The following is a 24,845-nucleotide window of genomic DNA, read 5'->3' as shown; positions in this document are numbered from 1 at the left end:
ACATTGTAACAAACTATTAACTCCTGTGTAAGTACATATTAGTTAAGGCCACAATATAAAGTGGGAGCGAAATATTAAATAAAAGATTTTGTTTATAGCAGACCAGGGTATTTTACAGCCACATGTGGTCTATGGTATCAAGTTCAAAATGATGCGAAATATCAAAATACTGACATCATGTGTAAAATCCAAAAGCGCCAAAGAAATAAAGAGTGAAAATCAAAAGTGAAAACACGTTTAGACCAAATCACTTTTTCCACTCATATTTTTTAAACGAAACCCTCATGTTTTGGAAATGCAGGTGCAAAAATGTGGGAACAAGTGCGAAGGGGAAAAGACTGTAGGCACACAAAACATTTAAATATAAGCAGAAAAATGCATAAAACGCATTTTCAGTTTTGATTTATGCTCATCTTTTGTTGCACGACCTCATTGTTTCTTAATGCACATTGTGGTATGTCACACTCACTTTTTCCAGGCGTTGCGAGTTCAAAAAAACAAAAAAATTTAGCATGCCGAGAGCGAATCACGAATCATATGACAGGAGCCCACCAAACAGCTTTACACTTTGTACGGAATTACACAGTAATTATTTTCGACTAATTACTTCAGATTAACGATTTAACGAATCCAGATTGACCATTACATCACATATCCACCTTAAATTTAAGCTGCTGTCACACTAGGCTTTTCCTTCCATAGACTTCCATTCATACGCACGCAAATTCGTCAGACCTGAAACGCAGGGTCATGCGTCAAGTTTCGCAGGTTGCTGCGGTGCAAAGTTCAAGCTTGGTGAACTCTGACCTGCGAAGTCGCATCACTGGACTGCGTGAGACCAACCGAGGATTAAAACATGACCTCTCTGGACAGAAATTTAAAACATGAAGCAATCGCTTGCTTTTTTAAATGTCTAATAATCTTGTTTAGTCCCGTCCCTTTTCACAGAGCCGTACGACAGAATTTTGCAAGCTCAAACTCTAATGTGACCGCAGCTTTAATCTGACTTCAGTGCACTTGTTCAGCACAGGCTAGAATTCTTTCACGGAACATAAAAAAATATAGAAATAAATAATTAAATGAATGTTCAAAGGAACAAACGAAGGAATGAATGAAGAAATGAATGAGGGAACGAACAAACAAAAAACAAACAAAAGAATAAACAAAAGAACATATATGGACAAAAGAATAAACAAACAAAAGAACGAACAAACATTATTTTAGGTTAAACAATCAAACAAACAACACTGGTATTTTTATGAAGTTGATATTGTGATACTGGTCTTAGAAAAACTTTTTGTGTAAAATTTATTCCAATTTTTTTTTTAACTTTAGAGTTTTTATGAACGTTGTTCACACTTTTTTATTGGTCCATTTGTTCAATTTAAGCCCCTGTTTACACTAATATGTTTTAGTTTTAAAACACATAAGTGTTGCTACGGTTGCGCCCTCCGTCCACACTGGTGTACATGGTTATATAAATTAATATGATTAACTTATCTTTTCACTCAGCCAAAACCCATTACCCAACAACAAGTAATAGATTCAAAGGACCAAAGTCGGGGATTATGTTACTATATTTAGACAAAAATATAAATTAAATGTCAGGTTTAATATTTACAGAGTAAATGTGTTGCTGTAATTGATACAAAAGGTTATCATAGCATACACAATATTAAAATTAAAAGTGGTTAAAAACAGAACAACTCACTTCATCTGATGCTATTCATCATCCTCAGAGTAATCATCTGCATATTTCATTATCATCATGAAATTAAATCATATATTGAAAGCAAAAGAGGTCAATATTTTCAGATCTATCGGGTGCTCTAATAATTTTTTCCAGCACTCTATTTATCCAATCATCAAAGTAATAATAACTTTTGGGTGAACTCTGCCTTTCAACTCTTTCTGACCACGATCTCTGTGTGAAAACCATATCTAAAGTTTCCACATCCAGCCACACACAATCTGCAGCCCAGCACGCAATCCCTCACTGTCATTCTCGCCTGTGTTTTTCCTTCTCCAGGCTCTCTTGCTCTCTGTATTTAAGAGTGAACACTCAACACTCACCTCTGGCCAAGAATCCACAGAGCTTTGATTGAACCCTTTGGCTCTGGCATCATCATCATCATCCCTCTCCCTCTTGTTCTCGCTCTCTCTCTCTCTCTCTCTCTCTCTCTCTCTCTCTCTCTCTCTCTCTTGTATGATGTGGGATATGTTGTACAAGCCACCATTGAAATATTTAACAGATTTGCATTGGTAAATCTTGCATAGTACTATTAAATTTAATGCTTTTAAATCTGCAAGTTGTATGTAGTTTTGATTTTTGAGGGCAGAGAGAAATAGTTTTTCATAGACTTTTTTTTTTTTTTTTAGATTGTGAAAGGTTCCAATCAATGTTTGGAGTGTTGAAAGAGATTTTTGAGGATTTAAATGAAAGTTTCAGCATATTTTTATTTTTTATTTTTTAGGACATTTGTTAAATTTCATTCTTGGGCAGACAAAAATGTCTATTCATTTGAGAAGAGCAATTATATTTGGTAATAAAAGTTTAATATAGTGAATGTTTTTAGCCCTTGTGCATTGGTTAAGTTTAAAACCCTTTTATTAAGTTAGAGGGGAAAACATCCACCCAAACTAAGAGCACCTATGGTGAAAAATCTACTTTTCAAACAGTTTGGACAGACATACGTTTAGGTAAAGTTTATAGACTGCCAACTTGTGGGTGATATAAACACACCTAGTCCTTTTTTTTTTTTCAATTTAACAACATAAAAACGGTTAACCAATTGGAACGGTTTTGAGACCAACCGTAGCGTGACGTAGGAGTCCGGTACCCCCGTCCACCAATATTGATTGACAGGCGTGCATTACCACATCCTCAGTTTGTTGTTTTACACTTGCCGTTTTTTAGCATGTGAGTTAAAGCAATGTGCCCAAAGAAACACCCTTGCTCTATTTTTGGAGCATTGGGCTTAACACAAGAGCCTTCATTGTCTTCTGAGCAAAAGAGATTTTACATTCAGCGGGCATTTGTGCTGAACCCGCCTTGAATGCAACGTATCGAAAACACGCGAAAATAATCTCTGAAAACACTCGATTGATCTTGGCTGGCGGATCAACATTCACCACATGATCGCTCTCAAGGGCTGCATTATTTGTAACTTTCAGTGGGTTTGCAAACATGTGTACTTTTCATTGCGTCCTCCTTAAACTTCAGCCGTTTGCATTTCCCGCGGTCACAGAAGCTTCCTGTGATCTCAACTACGTGCAGCTTGAAAGTGTGTGCGCGTTGCCTCGTGTATGCGTTCCTCCATTGGAAATAACAAACTTGCCTTACTTATAGCCTCAGACAAAGTTAATCCAGTGTGCATGGTTATTAGTCTCGGTGTACAAGCCCGGAAATTTTAACTAACACAAAAATGGCAGAACTTTGTTTAGTTGCTGCAGTTTTGCTCCGTGCAGAAACACTGTCTTGAGAAGGCTTTATGATTAATTGACCATGACGAATTAAAGTGTGGTTAATAATGAAACACATTAGGAATATTAATTCCTCAACAGTACTCTCTGCTTGCTCTGTGTCGTGAATATACAGCTGAATGCTGGTCCTCTCACTCATGTTGCTTATCTCTGTCTGCCTGTCTGCTGTCATACATAAAGTGGGGGAGCTCTTGGCTCTGCCCCCTTGTTAAGTTTGCTAGGAAGTCGAAAGTAATTTTCATGTGAAGCAACACACCCCTAAAATAATGACCTGTATGCACGTCCCCAAAATGACACTTTAACACATTATATTAAAAGCTGAATTGTGTTTTAAACTGAACCTAAACTAGCACAGTCAGTAGAACAATAATATTCATATATAATCTTAAAAAAAGGGGTAAACTAGGTGCCCTTCAATTGCTTAGAAACTAATTGCAAGATTTTAATTCATTAAGTGCCAAATTCATAAACAATGTCACTGATTTGGTGTAAAAAAGCACACAAAATGACATATTTTCTTTTTAAAAATAATTGTGGACTATTTTTTTTTAAAACCTTTTATCACAGTCTTGGACATGTGAATGATTAGTATCAACATTGGCTTTGAAGCATTGATAGATTTTAATTTTTTCTCCCTAATTTACGGCGATTGTTTTTGCCTTATTGACTTCCATTATAACCACATTTGATGGTTCAAAGACAGTCTTTGTTTTTGTCTACTTTATAGTTCTGAGAGCTGAGATGCATATTTAGATTTTCTCAGACACATCAAGATAAGCGCACAAAGGTCACTCGCACACTCTCACACACTCACAGACACACATACACACACTTTAATTTGCTTTTATACTCCATATAAAATCCAGAAACTAAGCTTTGTTTTTGCACAGGCCCAAAAGGGTTAATGGTGCCAACTGAAGATCATCAGTAAAAATGACTAATATGACCTCTTCCTAACAGAAAAAACCACCAACAATTAAAAGTGCAGGATTATATGGTGTCATTGTTTTGCAATCAAAAAACATGGTGATAATGGAAGTCAATGGGGCAAAAACAGCCACTAACAGTAAATTAGGGAGAACACATTAAAATTTATCAAAAACAATGTATCAAAGGGCATGTTGTTTCACATGTTCAAGACTGTAAGAAAAGGTTAAATAAAATCCAGTCCATAATTACTTTTAAAATTGAAAATATGTCGTTTTGTGTTTTTTTTCACCAAATCCAGTGCTTCCCACACATCAACTTTACTTGGGCAAGCCACCCATGTATATTAACAGCCGCCCAAGTATATTTAGACACTTTTTTTTTTTCTCATATTGATTTAAAATCTCCTAAAATGTCCGGGATTTGTTTTTGCTTTCTCTTTCTAAAGCCGTTGTCAAATGTATGCGAACAGCCACGAGAGAACTTATTTAAACTTAAATTAATTCTTTAATCTAAATGACTCAGAAAAACTTTACTAAACAGTCTCAGAGAACGAATTAAGATCTAAATTGCCTGCAAAATATTTGTCCACTATTAGAAATGGCCATCAACTCATTTGCCTGATTGAAATAATCTACAAGTTTTATTCTTGTAATTATTATAATTATTTGAGATATTGTCTGTTTGTATAATTTTTATTTTATTTATTTCTCATTTCCTGTACATTTTATTAGATTGTTAATGTTAATATACTTAGCATGTTTTATATATCAAAAATGCTTTAGCAATACTGTACAAAATATCAAGCCATTATAACAACCTAAACCTAATCACAGAGAAGCAGATTTGATCTGTTAGTGGGTGCACATGGCTCCAGAACAGCATAAAAGTAAGAAAAATATGGGATATTTTAAATAAGTTTAAGCCATTGAAAAGAAACAGTGTATAACAGTTTGTCGATTAATTATAATATTGTTAAAAATCAAATTATGTTTTGTTTGTCGCATATACTGTAGTTAACTATGTATGTGATGTGGGTAAAAAGTGTATTTCAATCGAGCTACCACCGTAAGTATATTTCAAACTAGTGGAAAGCGCTGAAATCAGAGACATCATTTATATATTTGGCAGTTAAAGAGTTAAAATCCTGTTATTTTCTAAGCAATTTAGTTGTTTTGCAATTTAGGACTTGTTTTGCAATTTAGAACTTTTTACTTTTTTTTTTTCTTTTACAAAAAATAAGTAAAAAAAAAAAAATATATATATATATATATATACATATATATATATATATATATATATATATATATATATATATATATATATTCTGGTACATTTTTACAGCAGTTTAATTATATATATATATTGTTACGATAACCAGCGATCATTCACTGGAGATCGCTGGTTTCCTCTTTCTTCATGAACCTCACTTCCGCATTCCCCAGGACTACATTTCCATACATGCACTTCTTCCAATCACGCACGCCTGGTCACTCATCTTCCTGATTACATCACCAGCTGAAACCTGTTACAGAGACTGATTACACACAGTATTTAAGCAGCACACACACTCATTCACATGGCCGAGTCTTGTCTACTGTTTGGTGACATTTCTACGCGTTTCTCCCGATCTTGTTTCTCCGTGTCAGTTCCTAGCTTAGTATCCTCGTTATCCTGTTTAGCCGCCAGCCTTTCGACCTTTTGCCTGTTTACCGACTTCGACTCTGGATTTGCCCGTATATGCCTGTTCATACCTGTTTTGACCATTGCTTGCCTGACCAGCGAATAAACCTGCATTTGGATCTTACCTTCAGTCGTTTGTATCTCTCCCGAATCACAACAGAAGACTCGGCCAACATGGATCCAGCAGTGTTTTTGGTTCGTCTACGCCAAGGTAATCAATCCCTCGAGAACCACATCCAGTGTTATTTGGAGATCGCTAACACCACTGAATTACCAGACTGTATGCTCATTGACTTTTTTATTTATGGGCTTAATGAGCCGCTAAAGAGCACACTTTCAAGTGTTCGTTCTCGAGGGACATTCTCTGAATTTTTGGACTATGCGTTACGCACTGTGGACTCGTCCTTCACCGTAGGTGAGGTGGAGGAAACTCCTAAATATTTTTTGGGTAGGGGCAGTGTACAGCAAGACCAGATAACACCGGGGCTTGCTGCTCATTCCATCACCACACTCCCAGCTCAGAAAATGGCCGCATCTAGTCCTTCAACTCACAAGATGGCCGACTCCAGTCTTCCAGCTCACAAGATGGCCGACTCCAGTCCTCCAGCTCACAATGTGGTCACAACCAGCCCTCCAGCTCACAATGTGGTAAACGCCAATCTGCCACCAGCTCACAAGATGGTTTCCTGTTCCTTGTCCGTTCCTGCCTTAGTTCCTGTTCTAGTTCCTGAAGTGCCATCAACTGAGCCCCCAGAATGGTCACCACTACCTGAGTTACCAGACCTGCCAGACCTTCCAGAGCTGCTAGACACTCCAGTGCTGCCAGACCCTCCAGAGCTGCCAGACCCTCCAGTGCTGCCAGAGCTGCCAGACCTTCCAGAGCTGCTAGACACTCCAGTGCTGCCAGACCCTCCAGAGCTGCCAGACCCTCCAGAGCTGCCAGACCCTCCAGTGCTGCCAGACCCTCCAGTGCTGCCAGACCCTCCAGTGCTGCCAGACCCTCCAGTGCTGCCAGACCCTCCAGCGCTGCCAGACCCTCCAGCGCTGCCAGACCCTCCAGCGCTGCCAGACCCTCCAGCGCTGCCAGACCCTCCAGCGCTGCCAGACCCTCCAGCGCTGCCAGACCCTCCAGCGCTGCCAGACCGTCCAGCGCTGCCAGATCCTCCAGCACAGCCAGAGTCTACGCCGCAGCCAGAGCCGACGCCGCAGCCAGAGGCTACGCCGCAGCCAGTGTCCACGCCGCAGCCAGAGTCCACGCCGCAGCCAGAGTCCACGCCGCAGCCAGAGTCCACGCCGCAGCCAGAGTCCACGCCGCAGCCAGAGTCCACGCCGCAGCCAGAGTCCACGCCGCAGCCAGAGTCCACGCCGCAGCCAGAGTCCACGCCGCAGCCAGAGTCCACGCCGCAGCCAGAGTCCACGCCGCAGCCAGAGTCCACGCCGCAGCCAGAGTCCACGCCGCAGCCAGAGTCCACGCCGCAGCCAGAGTCCACGCCGCAGCCAGAGTCCACGCCGCAGCCAGAGTCCACGCCGCAGCCAGAGTCCACGCCGCAGCCAGAGTCCACGCCGCAGCCAGAGTCCACGCCGCAGCCAGAGTCCACGCCGCAGCCAGAGTCCACGCCGCAGCCAGAGTCCACGCCGCAGCCAGAGTCCACGCCGCAGCCAGAGTCCACGCCGCAGCCAGAGTCCACGCCGCAGCCAGAGTCCACGCCGCAGCCAGAGTCCACGCCGCAGCCAGAGTCCACGCCGCAGCCAGAGTCCACGCCGCAGCCAGAGTCCACGCCGCAGCCAGAGTCCACGCCGCAGCCAGAGTCCACGCCGCAGCCAGAGTCCACGCCGCAGCCAGAGTCCACGCCGCAGCCAGAGTCCACGCCGCAGCCAGAGTCCACGCCGCAGCCAGAGTCCACGCCGCAGCCAGAGTCCACGCCGCAGCCAGAGTCCACGCCGCAGCCAGAGTCCACGCCGCAGCCAGAGTCCACGCCGCAGCCAGAGTCCACGCCGCAGCCAGAGTCCACGCCGCAGCCAGAGTCCACGCCGCAGCCAGAGTCCACGCCGCAGCCAGAGTCCACGCCGCAGCCAGAGTCCACGCCGCAGCCAGAGTCCACGCCGCAGCCAGAGTCCACGCCGCAGCCAGAGTCCACGCCGCAGCCAGAGTCCACGCCGCAGCCAGAGTCCACGCCGCAGCCAGAGTCCACGCCGCAGCCAGAGTCCACGCCGCAGCCAGAGTCCACGCCGCAGCCAGAGTCCACGCCGCAGCCAGAGTCCACGCCGCAGCCAGAGTCCACGCCGCAGCCAGAGTCCACGCCGCAGCCAGAGTCCACGCCGCAGCCAGAGTCCACGCCGCAGCCAGAGTCCACGCCGCAGCCAGAGTCCACGCCGCAGCCAGAGTCCACGCCGCAGCCAGAGTCCACGCCGCAGCCAGAGTCCACGCCGCAGCCAGAGTCCACGCCGCAGCCAGAGTCCACGCCGCAGCCAGAGTCCACGCCGCAGCCAGAGTCCACGCCGCAGCCAGAGTCCACGCCGCAGCCAGAGTCCACGCCGCAGCCAGAGTCCACGCCGCAGCCAGAGTCCACGCCGCAGCCAGAGTCCACGCCGCAGCCAGAGTCCACGCCGCAGCCAGAGTCCACGCCGCAGCCAGAGTCCACGCCGCAGCCAGAGTCCACGCCGCAGCCAGAGTCCACGCCGCAGCCAGAGTCCACGCCGCAGCCAGAGTCCACGCCGCAGCCAGAGTCCACGCCGCAGCCAGAGTCCACGCCGCAGCCAGAGTCCACGCCGCCGCCTGAGCTTCCTGAATGGCCGCCGCCTCCTGAGCTTCTTGAATGGCCGCCGGCTGAGCCTCCTGAATGGCCGCCGCCTCCTGAGCTTCTTGAATGGTCGCCGCCTGAGTTTCCTGAATGGCCGCCCCCCAAGCCTCCTGAATGGCCGCCGCCTCCTGAGCTTCTTGAATGGTCGCCGCCTGAGTTTCCTGAATGGCCGCCGCCCAAGCCTCCTGAATGGCCGCCGTCTGCTGAACTTCCTGAATGGCTGCTGCTACCTAAGCTTCCTCAATGGTCACAGCTTCATGTTCCAGGCCCTCCGCAGCTCCACGCTCCAGGCCCTCCGCAACTCCACTCTCCGGGTCTTCCGCAGCTCCACGCTCCAGGCTCTCCGCAACTCCACTCTCCGGGTCTTCCGCAGCTCCACGCTCCAGGTCCTCCATTGTCAAACAATCCAGGACCACGACAGCTCTACTCTCCGGGTCTTCCGCAGCTCCACGCTCCAGGCCCTCCGCAACTCTACTCTCCGGGTCTTCCGCAGCTCCACGCTCCAGGCCCTCCGCAACTCTACTCTCCGGGTCTTCCGCAGCTCCACGCTCCAGGTCCTCCATTGTCAAACGATCCAGGACCACGACAGCTCTACTCTCTGGGTCTTCCACAACTCCACGCTCCGGGTCTTCAGCAGCTCCATGCCCCAGGTACGCTCCAGCTGCATGGTCCTGGCCCTCCATCCCTCCCCCTGTTCCGCCTCCGCTCCACCTCCCGCCTGAACTGTATTTGGAGCGTCTGGAAGCCGCTCTTTAGAGGGGGGGCTATGTTACGATAACCAGCGATCATTCACTGGAGATCGCTGGTTTCCTCTTTCTTCATGAACCTCACCTCCGCATTCCCCAGGACTACATTTCCATACATGCACTTCTTCCAATCACGCACGCCTGGTCACTCATCTTCCTGATTACATCACCAGCTGAAACCTGTTACAGAGACTGATTACACACAGTATTTAAGCAGCACACACACTCATTCACATGGCCAAGTCTTGTCTACTGTTTGGTGACATTTCTACGCGTTTCTCCCGATCTTGTTTCTCCGTGTCAGTTCCTAGCTTAGTATCCTCGTTATCCTGTTTAGCCGCCAGCCTTTCGACCTTTTGCCTGTTTACCGACTTCGACTCTGGATTTGCCCGTATATGCCTGTTCATACCTGTTTTGACCATTGCTTGCCTGACCAGCGAATAAACCTGCATTTGGATCTTACCTTCAGTCGTTTGTATCACTTCCATTCACAACATATATATATATATATATATATATATATATATATATATATATATATATATATATATATATATATATATATATATATTTTTTTTTTTTTTCTCTCTTTTTGTCTCTCTTCCTCTCCTATCTGTCTGCCAGCAGCCCTGCAGGTATCAGTGTGTAGAATGAAGCGTCAGCAAACCTCACTCTTGTTGTCTGAAGACTCTGCTGTCTGTAATTCCCTCTGGCATTATTGAACTCGTTCCCGCCTCGACCTTAAACCGGACAAGGCCATGTAGATGTGGATCTGAGGGACAAATTACAGACATATCAACATATTAGCTTATCAAAACATCTCTCGCTCTCTCACCCACACCAATACATTTCCTCACGCAGCACGCACCTCCCCTGGCCTTAAAGGCTTCATTAGATAAAAGGAAAACAGCTCTTTTTCAGCGCTGCAGTGCAATTATTCAGTGTAGTCAAGCATGTCTGGGTGTGACAAAGCAATTTGCCTTTTTTCAGTTTGCTGTTCGTGATACAGATCCGGCTTTGAGAAATCAACGCGAGGAAGAGAAGGAGCCAAAGCACGAGCGTATCGGTTCAGTGCCCTCAGCTCAGCGGGCTATCAGTCGTTGTTTACCTTGCACATGGAGCGCTGTGTGTTTCTGTGACTGCAGATCAACCTTCTGCTCAGGGTCTTACGGTGGAGAGTTAACCGAAGGGCTGGACATCCTGAGCGATTCGCCTTCAGTGAAGGTTGCTTGAGATTTAGGTCCTCAGCAGGAAAAAGAATCTTTCATCAAAGAGAAAATGAAACACACATTTATAAAGCATGATCATTTTTAACAGGATCCTCTGATAGGTCACACTTTAACTTTTTAAAAGGTGGAAAATACTGTTTTTTTAAGGCACATGGCTTAAACTGTTTGTTTGTTTGTTTGTTTTGTTTGCATCTACCTAGCATTACTGCCCAATGAATACAGCCCGATTGACACCCTCTGCCAGTGCATTGAAAAAGTTAACAATTGGATGTGCCAAAACTTCTTTAGTTAAACAAAAAGAAAACTGAAGTCATTGCGTTTGGGAACAGAGATGAGGTTTTCAAGGTGAATGCGTACCTTGGCTCTAAGGGCTCTATTTTGACAGTCCATGCGCAGAGAGCAAAACGCAAGCGCTTTCAGGGTGTGTCAGAATGCATTTTTGCTAATTTAAGGACGGGAAAATCCGCTTTGCGCCATAGCGCATGGTCTAAAAGGGTTGAGTTTATTTTCTTAATGAGTTATAGGTGTGTTTTCAGAATAAACCAATTAGAACCTCATCTCCCATTCCCTTTAAGAGCCAGCTGCATCGCGCCATAAGCGCATTTTGACGTAAAGTAAGGTCACTTTTGCTTTTGCTCTCGTGGATAAGGAAACCTTTACGCACAGACATTAATTAGCCTATAAATAATTAATTTTGCTTGTTAAGCGCAAATATTTTTTTCAAAACTATTTCTAAATTCAGTTCTATTTTCTAGCAAACAAATAGCAAATTGAATGAACTGAAAAAGCCTCCCGAGATGAATAAAGTAAGGCAGTGGTTTTTAAATCTTTATGTAGGCTAGAAATTAATATGTTTTGTAATATTTTAATCATTTATATTTATATCCTGTATATATCCTTATTATTTATATATATATATATATATATATATATATATATATATATATATATATATATATATATATATATATATATATATATATATTTATACATATACATATATATATATATATATATATATATATATATATATATAATATCCTTGAGATATTATATATTTTTCATATGTAAAGCTATTTGCGTATTGCTCTGCATCTTGTTTGTAGTGTGTAGTGTGTAAGCCAAGCGCACTTTGCACCAGACAATAGACCGACTTTGTTCTGGTCTAAAGATCTCAAAATAGCAACGCGCCAAAACACGCCTGATTTTTTAGACAAGAACACCCATGGGCGCACATTTGACCGCAAATGCATTTGCTATTTAAACAGCGTGGCGCAACACCTCAAAATGACCCTTGCGCAGAGCTAAAAGTAGCAAAAGAGTATTGTGCTGCGCCTTGTGCCACATTGCGCCGGGTGTATGATAGGGCCCTAAAGGTCAAATAACAAAAAAACAAGGTCAAAAATCTTTGTGTGACTCTGGAGACAGATCTGAGTTTTAATAGTTATGTTAAAGCAGTCAGTAAATCAGCATACTATCATCTCAAAAACATTACAAGAATTAGATACTTTGTTACCAGTGAGGACTTGTTCATGCTTTTATCCGCAGCAGGGTGGATTACTGTAACGGCCTCCTCACTGGCCTTCCCAGAAAGACAGTCAGACAGTTGCAGCTCATCCAAAATACTGCAGCCAGGATTCTAACCAGAAGCAGAAAATCAGAGCACATCACACCTGTCCTCATGTGTTTTCTGACAGATCACACTAACATGTTCTTTTCTTTTTTTTTCTTTTTTTAAATTATTTTGTAAACTGTTTTAACACATTTTAATCTGTTTTATCTGTTTTAAATAATTTCTATTGTTTGTTTTTTTTTTCTTATACTTGTCTTTTTTATGCTTGTTTATGTAAAGCACTTTGAATTGCCACTGTGTATGAAATGAGCTATATAATTAAACTTGCCTTGTTTGTTTGTTTGTTTGTTTGTTTGTTTGTTTGTTTGTTTGTTTGTTTGTTTGTAAGCATAAATTATAGATTTTTGGAAATAGCACTTGATCCTCGATAATATCTGCTTGCAGCTACATGTAGATTTCTTTTTAGTTTTCTCATTTATTTTGTCACTTAAAGGCATAATTCACCAAGAAAATACTCATCAACTTTGACAACTAAACCATCAGCCTTCATCAGTTTACTCTTAATATAGAATAAGAAGTTTTCTTCTTAATATATTTAAATATAAATCAGTTATTTAAATTGCAAAATTTCACAATTGCACTAATTGTACTGCATCTTCTGCATTATGTATGCATTCTCTTGATTGCATACAGCATGTGGTGCCTAAACAGAAGAGCCTTCTTTCAAAAGCATATACAAAAACTTAACTTTCTGACATGAAACTTTGGAGTGGTACTGTATATAGCATGTGGGCCATTAAATCAATTCTGTCAGATCTAAGAATATAAATATAATATTGTTTAATGGCTCTTTGTAGCAAAAATTCATATATACATATGAACGATTTTTCCTCTGTATATTTTCTGAATTGGCTTCATGGTTCTCCGGAGATTAGAAAAGATTTGAATTACTTCATACACTACCAGTCAAAAGTTACAGAAAAAAAACACACTCAAGTGTATGTTTTATAATTTTTAAAATCATGCATATATAAAGTTGAAGGCAGAATTATTAGCTCTCCTGTGACATTTTGTATTATTTTTAAACATGCATTTTTTTTTTTTTGTTTCTTGATCAAGTCTTGTTTATTTTAGTTCGGTTGAAGAAAAGCAGTTTAGAAACAATAATAAAATCCATCAAGGCGATGCAGTGGCGCAGTAGGTAGTGCTGGCATCTCACAGCAAGAGGGTCGCTGGTTTGAGCCTTAGCTGGGTCAGTTGGCATTTCTGTGTGGAGTTTGCATGTTCTCCCCGCTATCGCGTGGGTTTCCTCCGGGTGCTCCTCTTTCCCCCACAAGTCCAAAGACATTCGGTACAGGTGAATTGGGTAAGCTAAATCGTCCGGTGTATGTGTGTGAATGAGTGTGTATGGTTGTTTCCCAGTGATTGGTTGCAGCTGGAAGGGCATCTGCTGTATAAAACATATGCTGGATAAGTTGGTGGTTCATTCCGCGGTGGCGACGCCTGATTAATAAAAGGACCAAGCTGAAAAGAACATGAATGAATAAATGAATGAATGAATGAAAAAATCTAAATTTAATAGTAGTCTACAGAATAAACGTCACCCTTAAATAAAGTTAGTTTTCACTTTTTTGTTTTCAGTTATTTTAATGCTCTAACAGAATCTCTAAGGAACAAAATGAATAGTAAGTAGGTAAGACTGGTATAAATAAAACCAGCACTGCTGAACATATAGCTGGGTACTAATTTACTCTATACTGTAAGCATCTATTTGTTTCATGTTTTGATGACTTTTAAATGCGCCTATGGGTTTTTGTAACAGCACTAAGTGAATGAAAACATCCAGCTGAGGCTTAAATCAAAAAGTGTACTGTGTTTAAAATTATTGATTATTTAAAGTAACAGTCGACTCAGAGTCGTATAAATGAATTGTGTTGGGTTTCGGATCTTTTGCTTAAATGCATCGACGTCAATACAGTACATTAGCGATGCCCAAACTCAGTCCTGGAGGGCCGGTGTCCTACATAGTTTAGTTCTAACTTCCTTCAACACAGCTCCCTGAAGTTAGTATACCTAGAAAGATCTTGATTAGCAGGTTCAGGTGTGTTTAACTGGGGTTGGAACTAAAATATGCAGGACACCGGCCCTCCAGGACCGAGTTTGGACACCCCAGCAGTACATCTCTCAATTATGAAGTGCCAGTTCCAGTAAAACGTGAACACGCCTTTCCCTTCAGACACTAGCGGAGTGCAGGGGATCATGGGACTGATCATGACATGAAGATGACTATCACTGACAGATAATGATTCGGCTGTGGGGAATAAAGGGTTAAAGTTAGTTTTTACAATAATACCACAGTATAGCCAACCCAGTGCTGTGTTTCTTCCTGTCATTTCTCTGATGATTAATCCAATAACCTACGCCACAACGTGGGATTCGCCAGCCATTTGCTATTAAAAGAAGGAGCAGCAGAGAGTATTATGTATGGAGACTTTGACAGAGACTTTGTCAGTGACTGTTACAGTTCATATTAACCAGTTTCTTTTTCCTTTGATTCATAACATATAAGTGTAAATAAAATTGTTGCCTCGTTTTCTGTAGTTTGCAAATAAGAACACATTTAATAATGTGTTCTTGTAATCACTCCGCACAGCTTGTTATCACTTATCTATTATAAATCAGTGCCTGTACTGTAACTCAGTTTAAATATTTATGGGGCTTTTTATATGTTGCATCCAAAACCCTGTTAAAATGCGATGCGTGCTTCTTTCTTTACAGATTTAAATGCATTTCTGAACTCCTGATCCTTTGCTGATTTTCAAAGTAGTTCAACTTTTGCCACTGTTTGGATTATTACTTAATGTGTGATCAAGAGTACAGTAATTTGCTGGTCGTTTACTGCATTGCGTCATTGCATTCCAGCATTGGGCTCTCACATACTCTGTGCTACATCATAACCATGGTGGGTGTTTCTTTCTGTCTCGTGCTGAATCCAGTCGACCAATCACAATAGACTGGGTCATTGGACCGATAAGCTCAAATTAGCCTCACACAGAGGGATTTAGGAACAAATGAATCATTAAATGAATCGTATGGAAGTCGTTGGGATAATTACGTAAAAAGTAATGCATATTATAAGACAATAATAGTGTTTTTTGACCTTGCATGCATATCAGCCTGTTGTTGGAGACCCCAAAAACCAAAAAAATTACCATTTATAACGCAAAATTGGGGATCTTTAAAACAAGTGCACCAAAGTATGAGTGAACGCTCCTGTATTTTCAGCAGTGGAAAAGATAAACAGCCCTCTTAAGATCTTTCAAGCATCAATATGTAGGTAGCTTGCTACAAGTGAGAACTCAAAGGGATCTCCAGTGGTATAAGTCTACAAAACGTTCGAGGTTACAGAAGTAACCCTTCGTTCCCCGAGGAGGGGAACGGAAGTGCCATGAATGGGAGGATTCGGATCAGAAGCCGCTTATCTGGAGAGTATTGAACGGGCCAATGAATGAAATTAATTGGCAGCGTAAGCTTGCGCAGGTGTGCGACATCTGCAATCATCTCAGCATATAAGCACACCTGAAGCCAGCAGACGCCATCCTTTTAAGCTGAAGAGACTTTCAAACAGCTAAGGGACAGTCATTATGGCGACGGAATATGGCACTTCCGTTCCCCTCCTCGGGGAACGAAGGGTTACTTCTGTAACCTCGAACGTTCCCCTTCGGTTGGGGAACTTCAGTGCCATGAATGGGAGAATATGGAAAGCGCCATAATGACTGCACCTTACCAACACCCCCGATGAGGAGATAGTCAAGCAAGCGTGACGCACCCACATCATGGGGGGCGCGGTCCTCCAACGTGTCCCTGGCCCTAATTTATCCTACTTCAACAGAAGTTTTACGGATTTAGATATATTTTTTGGGAAGTCGTGAGCATCTAGATAATTCTAGGAAATACGACAGTACGTTGGGAAGCGTGCAATCCCGATAGGGAGGACGCTGCGGAGGCCATCCGTTACCCAAGGGGGGGATAGATGGCAGAATTTACCTATGGACTAGCCCAAAAAGGGGGAGTACGCATAGCAAAGAGTGGTTAGCGGAGAAGGAAGACACGGGTCCGCCCAGGGGGGGACTTAACCGTGGCGGAATAAGCATATGGGATCGCCTAGTGGGGATCACGCATAGCAGGCACCTATACCCAAAACGCGGGCTGACCAGCGGGCAGACCTACAACGTAGTGGGCCAGCAAGTGACTCCTCCGCTGAGTCAGTGCTGGGGGCCACGGAGGAATCTGCAGGGCTCACCTGACGGGGAACTTTACTGACAGATAAAAAAGGCGCACGTACCTCCGTGTTAGGGAGAATGGCGCAGCAAGCGTGTTTCAACACCCTACCGAGTTGTCTCCTCAATCACCAAAGGGTTACCTAATACCCTTGAGGAAACCGGCTCCACTCGCAGATTGTAAAACCTTGCAAATGTGTTGGGTGTCGCCCAGCCCGCAGCTCTACAGATGTCTGTTAGAGAGGCGCCGCGTGCATGCGCCCAAGAGGATGCAACGCTCCGAGTGGAGTGTGCACGTACTCCCGGGGGACACGGCTGACCTCGACTCGAATAAGCGAGTGAAATGGCATCCACAATCCAGTGGGATAATCTTTGTTTCGATACGGCACTTCCCTGCTGCCGACCGCCATAACAGACAAAGAGCTGCTCAGATGATCTAAAATTCTGAGTACGGTCCACATAAATGCGCAGAGCGCGAACTGGACAAAGTAAAGAAAGGGCTGGGTCTGCCTCCTCCGGGGGCAGCGCTTGCAGGTTCACTACCTGATCTCTAAAGGGGGTGGTAGGAACCTTGGGCACATAACCGGGGCGGGGTCTCAGGATAACGTGAGAGTAATCCGGCCCGAATTCCAGGCACGAGTCACTGACCGAAAATGCCTCCAGGTCCCCGACCCTCTTGATGGAGGCCAACGCAACCAGCAGAGCTGTCTTCAGGGACAGAAATCTTAGAGATACTGATTCGAGTGGCTCAAAGGGATCGGATCGCAGACTCGTGAGAACGAGGGCGAGATCCCAAGAGGGCATGAGAGGGGGGCGAGATGGATTAATTCGCCTAGCACCCCTAAGGAACTGGATGACCAGGTTATGCTTTCCCACGGTGCCGCCAGCTACCGCGCTATGATAAGCGAAGATGGCGGCCACGTAAACCTTGAGAGTGGAGGGCGACAGCCTGCTGTCCAACTTCTCTTGAAGGAAAGAGAGCACAACACTAATCTGGCAATTTCGGGGGTCTTCTCTGCGAGAGACGCACCATTCAGTGAATAGACTCCACTTCAGGGCGTAGGCGCGCCTCGTGGAGGGGGCTCTAGCCTGAGTGATGGTATTAACCACCGCAGTCGGTAGGTTACCTAAGTCTTCCTCGCGTCTAGGGACCACACGTGGAGGTTCCAAAGATCGGGGCGAGGGTGCCAGATGGTGCCCTGTCCCTGAGAGAGTAGGTCCTCTCTCAAAGGGATCCGCCAGGGGAGGGCCGTCGCGAGGAGTGAGAGCTCTGATATCCAGGTCCGGTTGGGCCAAAGGGGCGCAACTAGCAGAACCTGTTCCTCGTCCTCCCTGACCTTGCACAGAAACTGCGCGAGCAGGCTCACTGGGGGAAACGCATACTTGCGCATGCCCCGAGGCCAGCTGTGGGCCAGTGCATCCGTGCCGAGAGAGCCCTCGGTCAGGGAAAAAAACAACTGGCAGTGAGCGTTCTCGGGGGAAGCAAACAGATCGATCTGGGCCTCCCCGAATCGCGCCCATATCAGCTGAACAGACTCGGGGTGGAGTCTCCATTCTCCAGGGCGTAACAGCTGTCGTGAGAGCGCATCGGCTGCACGATTGAGCGTGCCTGGGACGTGAATGGCGCGCAGCGATTTCAGCCGCGGGTGACTCCAGAGGAGCAGACGGCGGGCGAGCTGAGACATGCGGCGAGAGCGCATACCCCCCATGCGGTTGATATACGCCGCCGCCGCCGTACTGTCCGTCCTGACCAGCACGTGTTGCCGCTCCAGCACCGGTAAAAAGCGGTGGAGAGCGAGGAACACTGCCAACAGCTCTAGGCGATTGATGTGCCAATGCAGCTGGGCACCCTTCCAGAGGCCCGCAGCCGCATGCCCGCGACACACGGCCCCCCAACCCGTGTTGGAAGCGTCTGTTGAAACAACAACATGGCTGGACGCCTGTCCTAGAGGCACACCGGCCTGTAGGAACGAGGGGTCGTTCCAAGGGCTGAGGGCGCGGCGACACAGCGCAGTAACCGAGACCCGGTGTGTGCCCGCGTGCCATGCGCGTCTGGGGACCCGATCGTGAAGCCAGTGCTGAAGTGGTCTCATATGGAGCAACCCGAGCGGCGTGACGGCGGCTGCGGATGCCATATGCCCCAGGAGCCTCTGAAAGAACTTCAGTGGGACCACTAGTTTGCTGTCGAGCTCCCTCAGACAGTTCAGCAACAGGCGAGCGCGTTCCTCGGAGAGGTGCGCTACCATGGTGATCGAGTCCAGCTCCATCCCGAGAAAAGAAATCCTCTGCACGGGGGCGAGTTTGCTCTTTTCTCGGTTGACCTGAAGCCCCAGTAGGCGGAGATGCCGAAGCACCTCGTCCCTGTGCATAATCAATTGCTCCCGCGAGTGGGCTAAAATCAGCCAGTCGTCGAGATAATCGAGTATGCGAATGCCCGCGAGCCGAAGGGGCGCTAGGGCACCCTCCGCGAGTTTGGTGAAGACCCGCGGAGACAGAGAGAGCCCGAAGGGGAGGACCTTGTACTGCCACGCTCGACCCTCGAACGCAAACCGCAGAAATTGGCGGTGGCGTGGAAGAATGGAGACATGGAAATACGCGTCCTTCAGGTCTATGGCTGCAAACCAATCCCGAGGACGAACGCATTGGAGAATGCGCCTCTGCGTGAGCATTCTGAACGGCAGCTTGTGCAGACAGCGGTTCAAAACGCGCAGATCTAGGATTGGCCGTGACCCACCGCTCTTTTTGGGTACGATGAAGTATGGGCTGTAAAACCCACTCTCCATCTCGGCTGGAGGAACCGGCTCGATTGCACCCTTCGCCAGGAGGGCAGCAATCTCCTCTCGCAAGACAGGGGCGGACAGGGGGTTGACCCTGGAGAAATACACGCCCGTAAACTTGGGGGGCCGTTTCGCGAACTGAATCGCGTAACCGAGTCTGATTGTGCGTATGAGCCACCGCGAGGGGCTGGCCCGCGCTAACCAGGCAGGCAGAGCCCTCGCTAATGGAGTCATCGCTACAATCGCTGACGTACCAGCGGTGGGGCAGCGCGGAGTGGGTGTGCTGATCCGGGAAGCACGAGGGTCCCGCGGAAAAGCTGGAGGAGAGCGATTCGCTCTGGCTCCGCACCCTGACTCCGGAGAGGGGGCTGGAGGGCTGAGGGAAGGGAGACCGTCCCCCCAGCGCTCGTGAGCCACTGGCGAAGCACGTAGAGTCTGCGAGCCGGAAGGCAGCGCGTCCCGGACTGGCAGAACTCGTGCAGTCACATCCGGGGAAGGGAAAAAGTGCTCTTTTACTGATGTTTTGGTGGCACTGAAAAGTACCGTTGTTATCGGGGCCCCGCCCTCCAGCGGGGAAAGAGCAAGTTTCCTCTTCTCCGGATGGCCTGTCTCAGGGACGCTTCGCGGTCCGTTTACCGGACTTAACGGCGCCCTGGGCAGGAGGGGCTGCCTGCTTTCGAGGTGAACGCCGCGCCCGCTTGGCCGGAGGCGCAGGCGGGGGCGGGGCAGCACTCGTTGGCGGGCGCCCTCGGCGAGGAACAGCGGAGGTGGATGGCTCGGCGGGCGGAGCGGGCTTACGGCCACGCCGATAGATGACATTGCCCATCGCATCCGACTGCTCTTTCACCGCCTTGAATTCCTGGGTGAATTCACCGACGGTGTCGCCGAACAGGCCAGCCTGGGATATGGGCGAGTCAAGAAAGCGAACTTTGTCAACGTCGCGCATATCGGCCAGGTTTAGCCAGAGGTGGCGTTCCTGAACCACAAGTGTGGACATCGTCCTCCCCAGCGCACACGCGGCGGACTTAGTAGTCCGAAGAGCATAGTCGGTCGCGGTGCGCAGCTCATGTAATAAGCTTGGGTTGGACCCGCCCTCGTGCAGCTCGGCCAGCGCCTGCGCTTGGTAGCGCTGGTAGGTGGCCATCGCGTGCAAAGCAGAAGCAGCCTGGCCCGCAGCCTTATAAGCTCTGGCTCCGAGGGAGGCAGACAACCTACAGGCTTTGGACGGGAGGCGGGGCAAACCCCGCCACGTAGAGGCGCCGCGCGGACAAAGATTGACCGCGATAGCGCGCTCCACTGACGGGATCGCCTCATACCCCCTGGCAGCTCCGCCGTCAAGGGCGGTGAGGGCGGAGGCACTCGCAGCACGGGCAGAGAAAGGTGCCCTCCAGGACTGCGTGAGCCTACTGTGCACTTCCGGGAAGAAGGGGACGAGAGGCTTCGAAGGCTTCGCCTTCTGGTCCTCTACGTAGCACCCATCTAGTCGGTCCGGCCGCGGAGCTGGGGGATAAACCATCTCCAACCCCACGGCCGAAGCAGCCCGGGAAAGCACGGCTAACATGTCCGCTTCAGGATCCGATTTGACAGCGCTCACCTGCCCGGAGGGGGCGAGCGGGTCCGGATCTTCGTCGGACAGTGAAAGCCCACCCTCCGATGCCGCGGAGGACATCTGATCTCCGGTGTCAGCGAGTGTGAGAGCTACCATCTGGTTAGACGGATCACTCTCACCACCCGAAGCTTGGATGGAGCGCCGTGAGGAGCGAGAGGTCCGCGAGCCCGTGGGCGGCGGATTAGCTCCCGCTGAAACCCTCAGATCTGCCCGAGCGCCCGCTGCTTTTTTAGAACAGGAGGCAACTGGGGTGGCTCGCTCTCTTGCGAAAGTTAGCCGCGATCTTAGCTGTGCAACGGTCATGGCATCGCAATGACGACATGAACCGCCCGCGAGCACCGCATTAACATGCTGGACCCCCAAACATGCAATGCAGTGATCGTGTCCATCATCCGGAGACAGGAAACCCCCGCATCCAGAAACGCACAGTCGGAGCGCCATCCTGAAAAGGACGTGCTGCACGACTGTGTTGCTCTTTTAGGAAAGTTGCAACTATACGCACCGCTCTGGAGGACCGGACCCAAAGAACCGCAGGCAAGGGAGTAACCCAGCTCGACCGTCTGCCACCGCGAAGACCCACTCTGGACCGGGAGACACACTCGTTCGCTCTGAAGTGCTGATCAGCAAGAGGAACCCTCATCGACTCACTCAGAAAGGATCTGAAGCGAAAAGGATGGCGTCTGCTGGCTTCAGGTGTGCTTATATGCTGAGATGATTGCAGATGTCGCACACCTGCGCAAGCTTACGCTGCCAATTAATTTCATTCATTGGCCCGTTCAATACTCTCCAGATAAGCGGCTTCTGATCCGAATCCTCCCATTCATGGCACTGAAGTTCCCCAACCGAAGGGGAACTACTCTTGCAGCCTGTATTTCTGCATGTCGATTGATGCCTTCTGCAGATCTCAGTTCAAGTGTTTGACAACAGAGGGACAGCGTGAGTGGAAATAAACCCTGTGGTCCTCCATCTCTGCCCTCCCCTTCTCCTCCAGGCCTAAATCCCTCGCCATATCGATTAACACTGCAAGAGTGCAGGTAAAAGAAGATAAATATGAAGTCAGTGGCCATGAACACTCTCCTCTCACTCACCGTCACATGGCCGGCGAAAGAAGCATTTTCCTGCACTCAGAGCCTCCTGCTGCTCAGAGATTTTTCATTCTAAATCCCAACGTTCACAAGGAGAAGCAATCAGGACGTCCAGCATTTCTGTTAACCCTACATTGTAAGCAGAAAGTTGAGCAGAAACACACAGCGATCTATGAGCAAGGTAAATAATGGCTGTAAGTTGATAAGTCCATGAAGTATTTTAATTTATTTATGCTTGTTTTTACTGCACGAACGTTTCACATTAAAAACAATTACAAACATAAGACAAAGTAAATTTAGCTTTATTCTCATAGATCTACAGCATATGAAAGAAAATTAAAACTAATTAATCATAAAAAGTGTTCCCTTTAGTGTGGACCATAAGAGCTTTTTCTTTGAAAGAAATTAAAAGAGCGCTGTGCTTTCTTAATCTGCCTCTCGTTTCATAATAAGGGGAAAAATTAGAAGCCAGTTTTGACAAAGTCTGAAATAATTCCAGGAACATATAAAAAAAATTTTAACAGAAAAATAACACAAAACATACTGGCAGTTTATTAGCAGGTTTCGTAATTGTCACAATCACAAGCGATTTAATCCTTACAGATCGCTGGTGAAGTCACATATCAAATAGAATTACAAATCTGCCAGTATATGGACTACAAGGATCCAGTCATGCAACACACACACACACACTCACACACCTGATTAGACTCAAACAGCTGAAGCTGCTCATGGACTGTTTACTGGACTATTTATACAGCACACAAACACACAGAAGTTGCTGAGTCTTGTTATACTGTTTGTGAACATTCTCCCCCGACTCAGCTTAGACGGCCGGCCAGCACTAGGAAGAGTCATGGTGGTTCCAAACATCTTCCACTAAGGGACGATGGAGGCCACCATGCTCATTGGATAACACTGTGTTCATAGAGGGATGGACATGGTCAGCAACAGTACTCATGTAGGCTGTGGCATTGACATGATGCTCAATTGGTACTAATGGCCTGAACATTAGTTTCCTGTTCTTAGCTGACTGGAGTGGCACCCGGTGTGGTCTTCTGCTGCTGTAGCACATTCCCCTCAAGGTTCAGAGCTTTCAGAGATGCTCTTCTGCATATCTCGATTGTAAAGAGTGGTTATTTGAGTAACTGTTGCCTTACTACCAACTCAAACCAGTCTGGCCATACTCCTCTGACCTCTGGCATCAACAAGGCATTAGTACCCACAGAACTGCTGCTCACTGAATATTTTCTCTCAGACCATTCTCTGTAAACCCTTAGATGGTTGTGCGTGAAAATCCCAGTAGATCAAAAGTTTCTGAAATACTCAGACCAGCCCGTCTGGCACCAACATCCATGCCAAATCACCTTTTTTCCTCATTCTGATGCTCAGTTTGAACTGCAGCAGATTGTCTTGACCATGTCTACATGCCTAAATCCATTGAGTTGCTGCCATGTGATTGGCTGATTAGAATTTTACATTAATGAGCAGTTGGACAGGTGTACCTAATAAAGTGGCCGGTGGGTATATGGTTCATGTTATCCACAATATATTTCATCTCCAACGACATCGTGATACGTTTTATTTATTTTTCTGCTTGTTTGGTCATTAACTTTTCAAATGCACAATTATGCAGACGCATGAGGAGATTACTCTGCATGAAAGACCTGTCAATGGCAGATTAACATGCTGCTTCATCTCCAGTGCGGTAGGAAATTAATTATAGAAGTAATGTAGAGGATGTGACAAGATGATTGACAGGGTACATAACTAATCAGCAGAACGCTCCATTAATGATGAAGTGTGTCCCTAAGTTTGCCTGCTTATGTTACACACTCAAAAGTATACACATACATTTTCAGTTACGCTTTCTTTTTTAGGCGTCCTTGCAACAGTAAACTATTCTTTAACTTACTATTAGGTAATCTTAATTAACTACATGTACTGAATATGGGTTAAGACTGGGGTTAGTTACATGTAATTATGCATAAGTAATTGCAATTACTGTAGTAAGCAGACGGAAGGTGTAATGAGGACACTTTCAACCCAGTTATAATTTCAACCCAGGCTCAGTCTGATTAGGTTTCCCTATGCACATTTCTGGAGAGAGCAAAATACGTCCTAGGAGGTACGCTGTGTACGCTTTTTCAGATCTCAAATTTCTCTCGTGAGTGCCATTCGCATCTGCTGTTCTCACATAAATCTACCAGAGGCAACTGTCAACTGACTGACCAACCAACCGATACGCCCAACGTCCCCTCTCCCTCATCTCAACCAATAGTATTTAAAAAAAAATGCTCACCCACTTCCCTTAACCCAACCGCAGCATTTTGAAAAGCAATCCAGAAAAAGAAAAGCCCCCTGATTTTTTCATGTTTTCAGATTTGACCTCATTCTCACCCAGTTACTTCACAGTTCTTCACAGGACTCAAACCCCATTGTCGCGGTTAACTCCGCTCTGCGTCTCAAGTCTGCCAACGTACATGTCAAGCTACCGGACAACCTGGTAACAGGGGGAGAGACATCCATGGAGGTAAGCGATCAGCTGGTAAGTTTGAAAATCAACCTGACATGACATATGTCGTGAATATGTAGGAGATTTTATGCATGCTTATGACAACATGATAACTTAAACAAAGATGACATTGCTTG

At 46.3% G+C, this 24,845-nt stretch overlaps 2 protein-coding genes across 2 annotated transcripts in view; both read right to left on the bottom strand.

Annotated features, from left to right (window-relative positions):
• Nucleotides 1-5,776: 5,776 nt before the first annotated feature.
• On the bottom strand, nucleotides 5,777-10,757 carry LOC147846072 (uncharacterized). The gene is made up of 3 exons (XM_088649568.1): nucleotides 10,749-10,757; nucleotides 8,304-9,124; nucleotides 5,777-7,227 (listed from the first exon to the last, which is right to left on the bottom strand). Exons 1-3 carry the CDS (start codon nucleotides 10,755-10,757, stop codon nucleotides 6,765-6,767), a joined length of 1,293 nt encoding a protein of 430 aa, XP_088505694.1. The 3' UTR covers nucleotides 5,777-6,764.
• Nucleotides 10,758-18,364: 7,607 nt separating this feature from the next.
• Nucleotides 18,365-24,845, bottom strand: part of LOC147846065 (uncharacterized) — a 700,063-nt gene continuing 693,582 nt past the window's right edge. The window contains exon 2 of the mRNA XM_087245230.1: nucleotides 18,365-21,961. Within this exon, the coding sequence (XP_087101356.1) occupies nucleotides 20,110-21,549 (1,440 nt within the window). The 5' untranslated portion in view covers nucleotides 21,550-21,961 and the 3' untranslated portion in view covers nucleotides 18,365-20,109. The remainder of the gene's footprint in view (nucleotides 21,962-24,845) is intronic.

Source organism: Danio rerio, chromosome 3 (genome assembly GCF_052040795.2).
Source record: "Danio rerio strain M-AB ecotype USA chromosome 3, GRCz13ab, whole genome shotgun sequence".
NCBI classification, from domain to species: Eukaryota; Metazoa; Chordata; class Actinopteri; order Cypriniformes; family Danionidae; genus Danio; species Danio rerio.
Note: the sequence above shows the minus strand (reverse complement) of the source record. Positions and strands in the feature narration are given on the sequence as shown.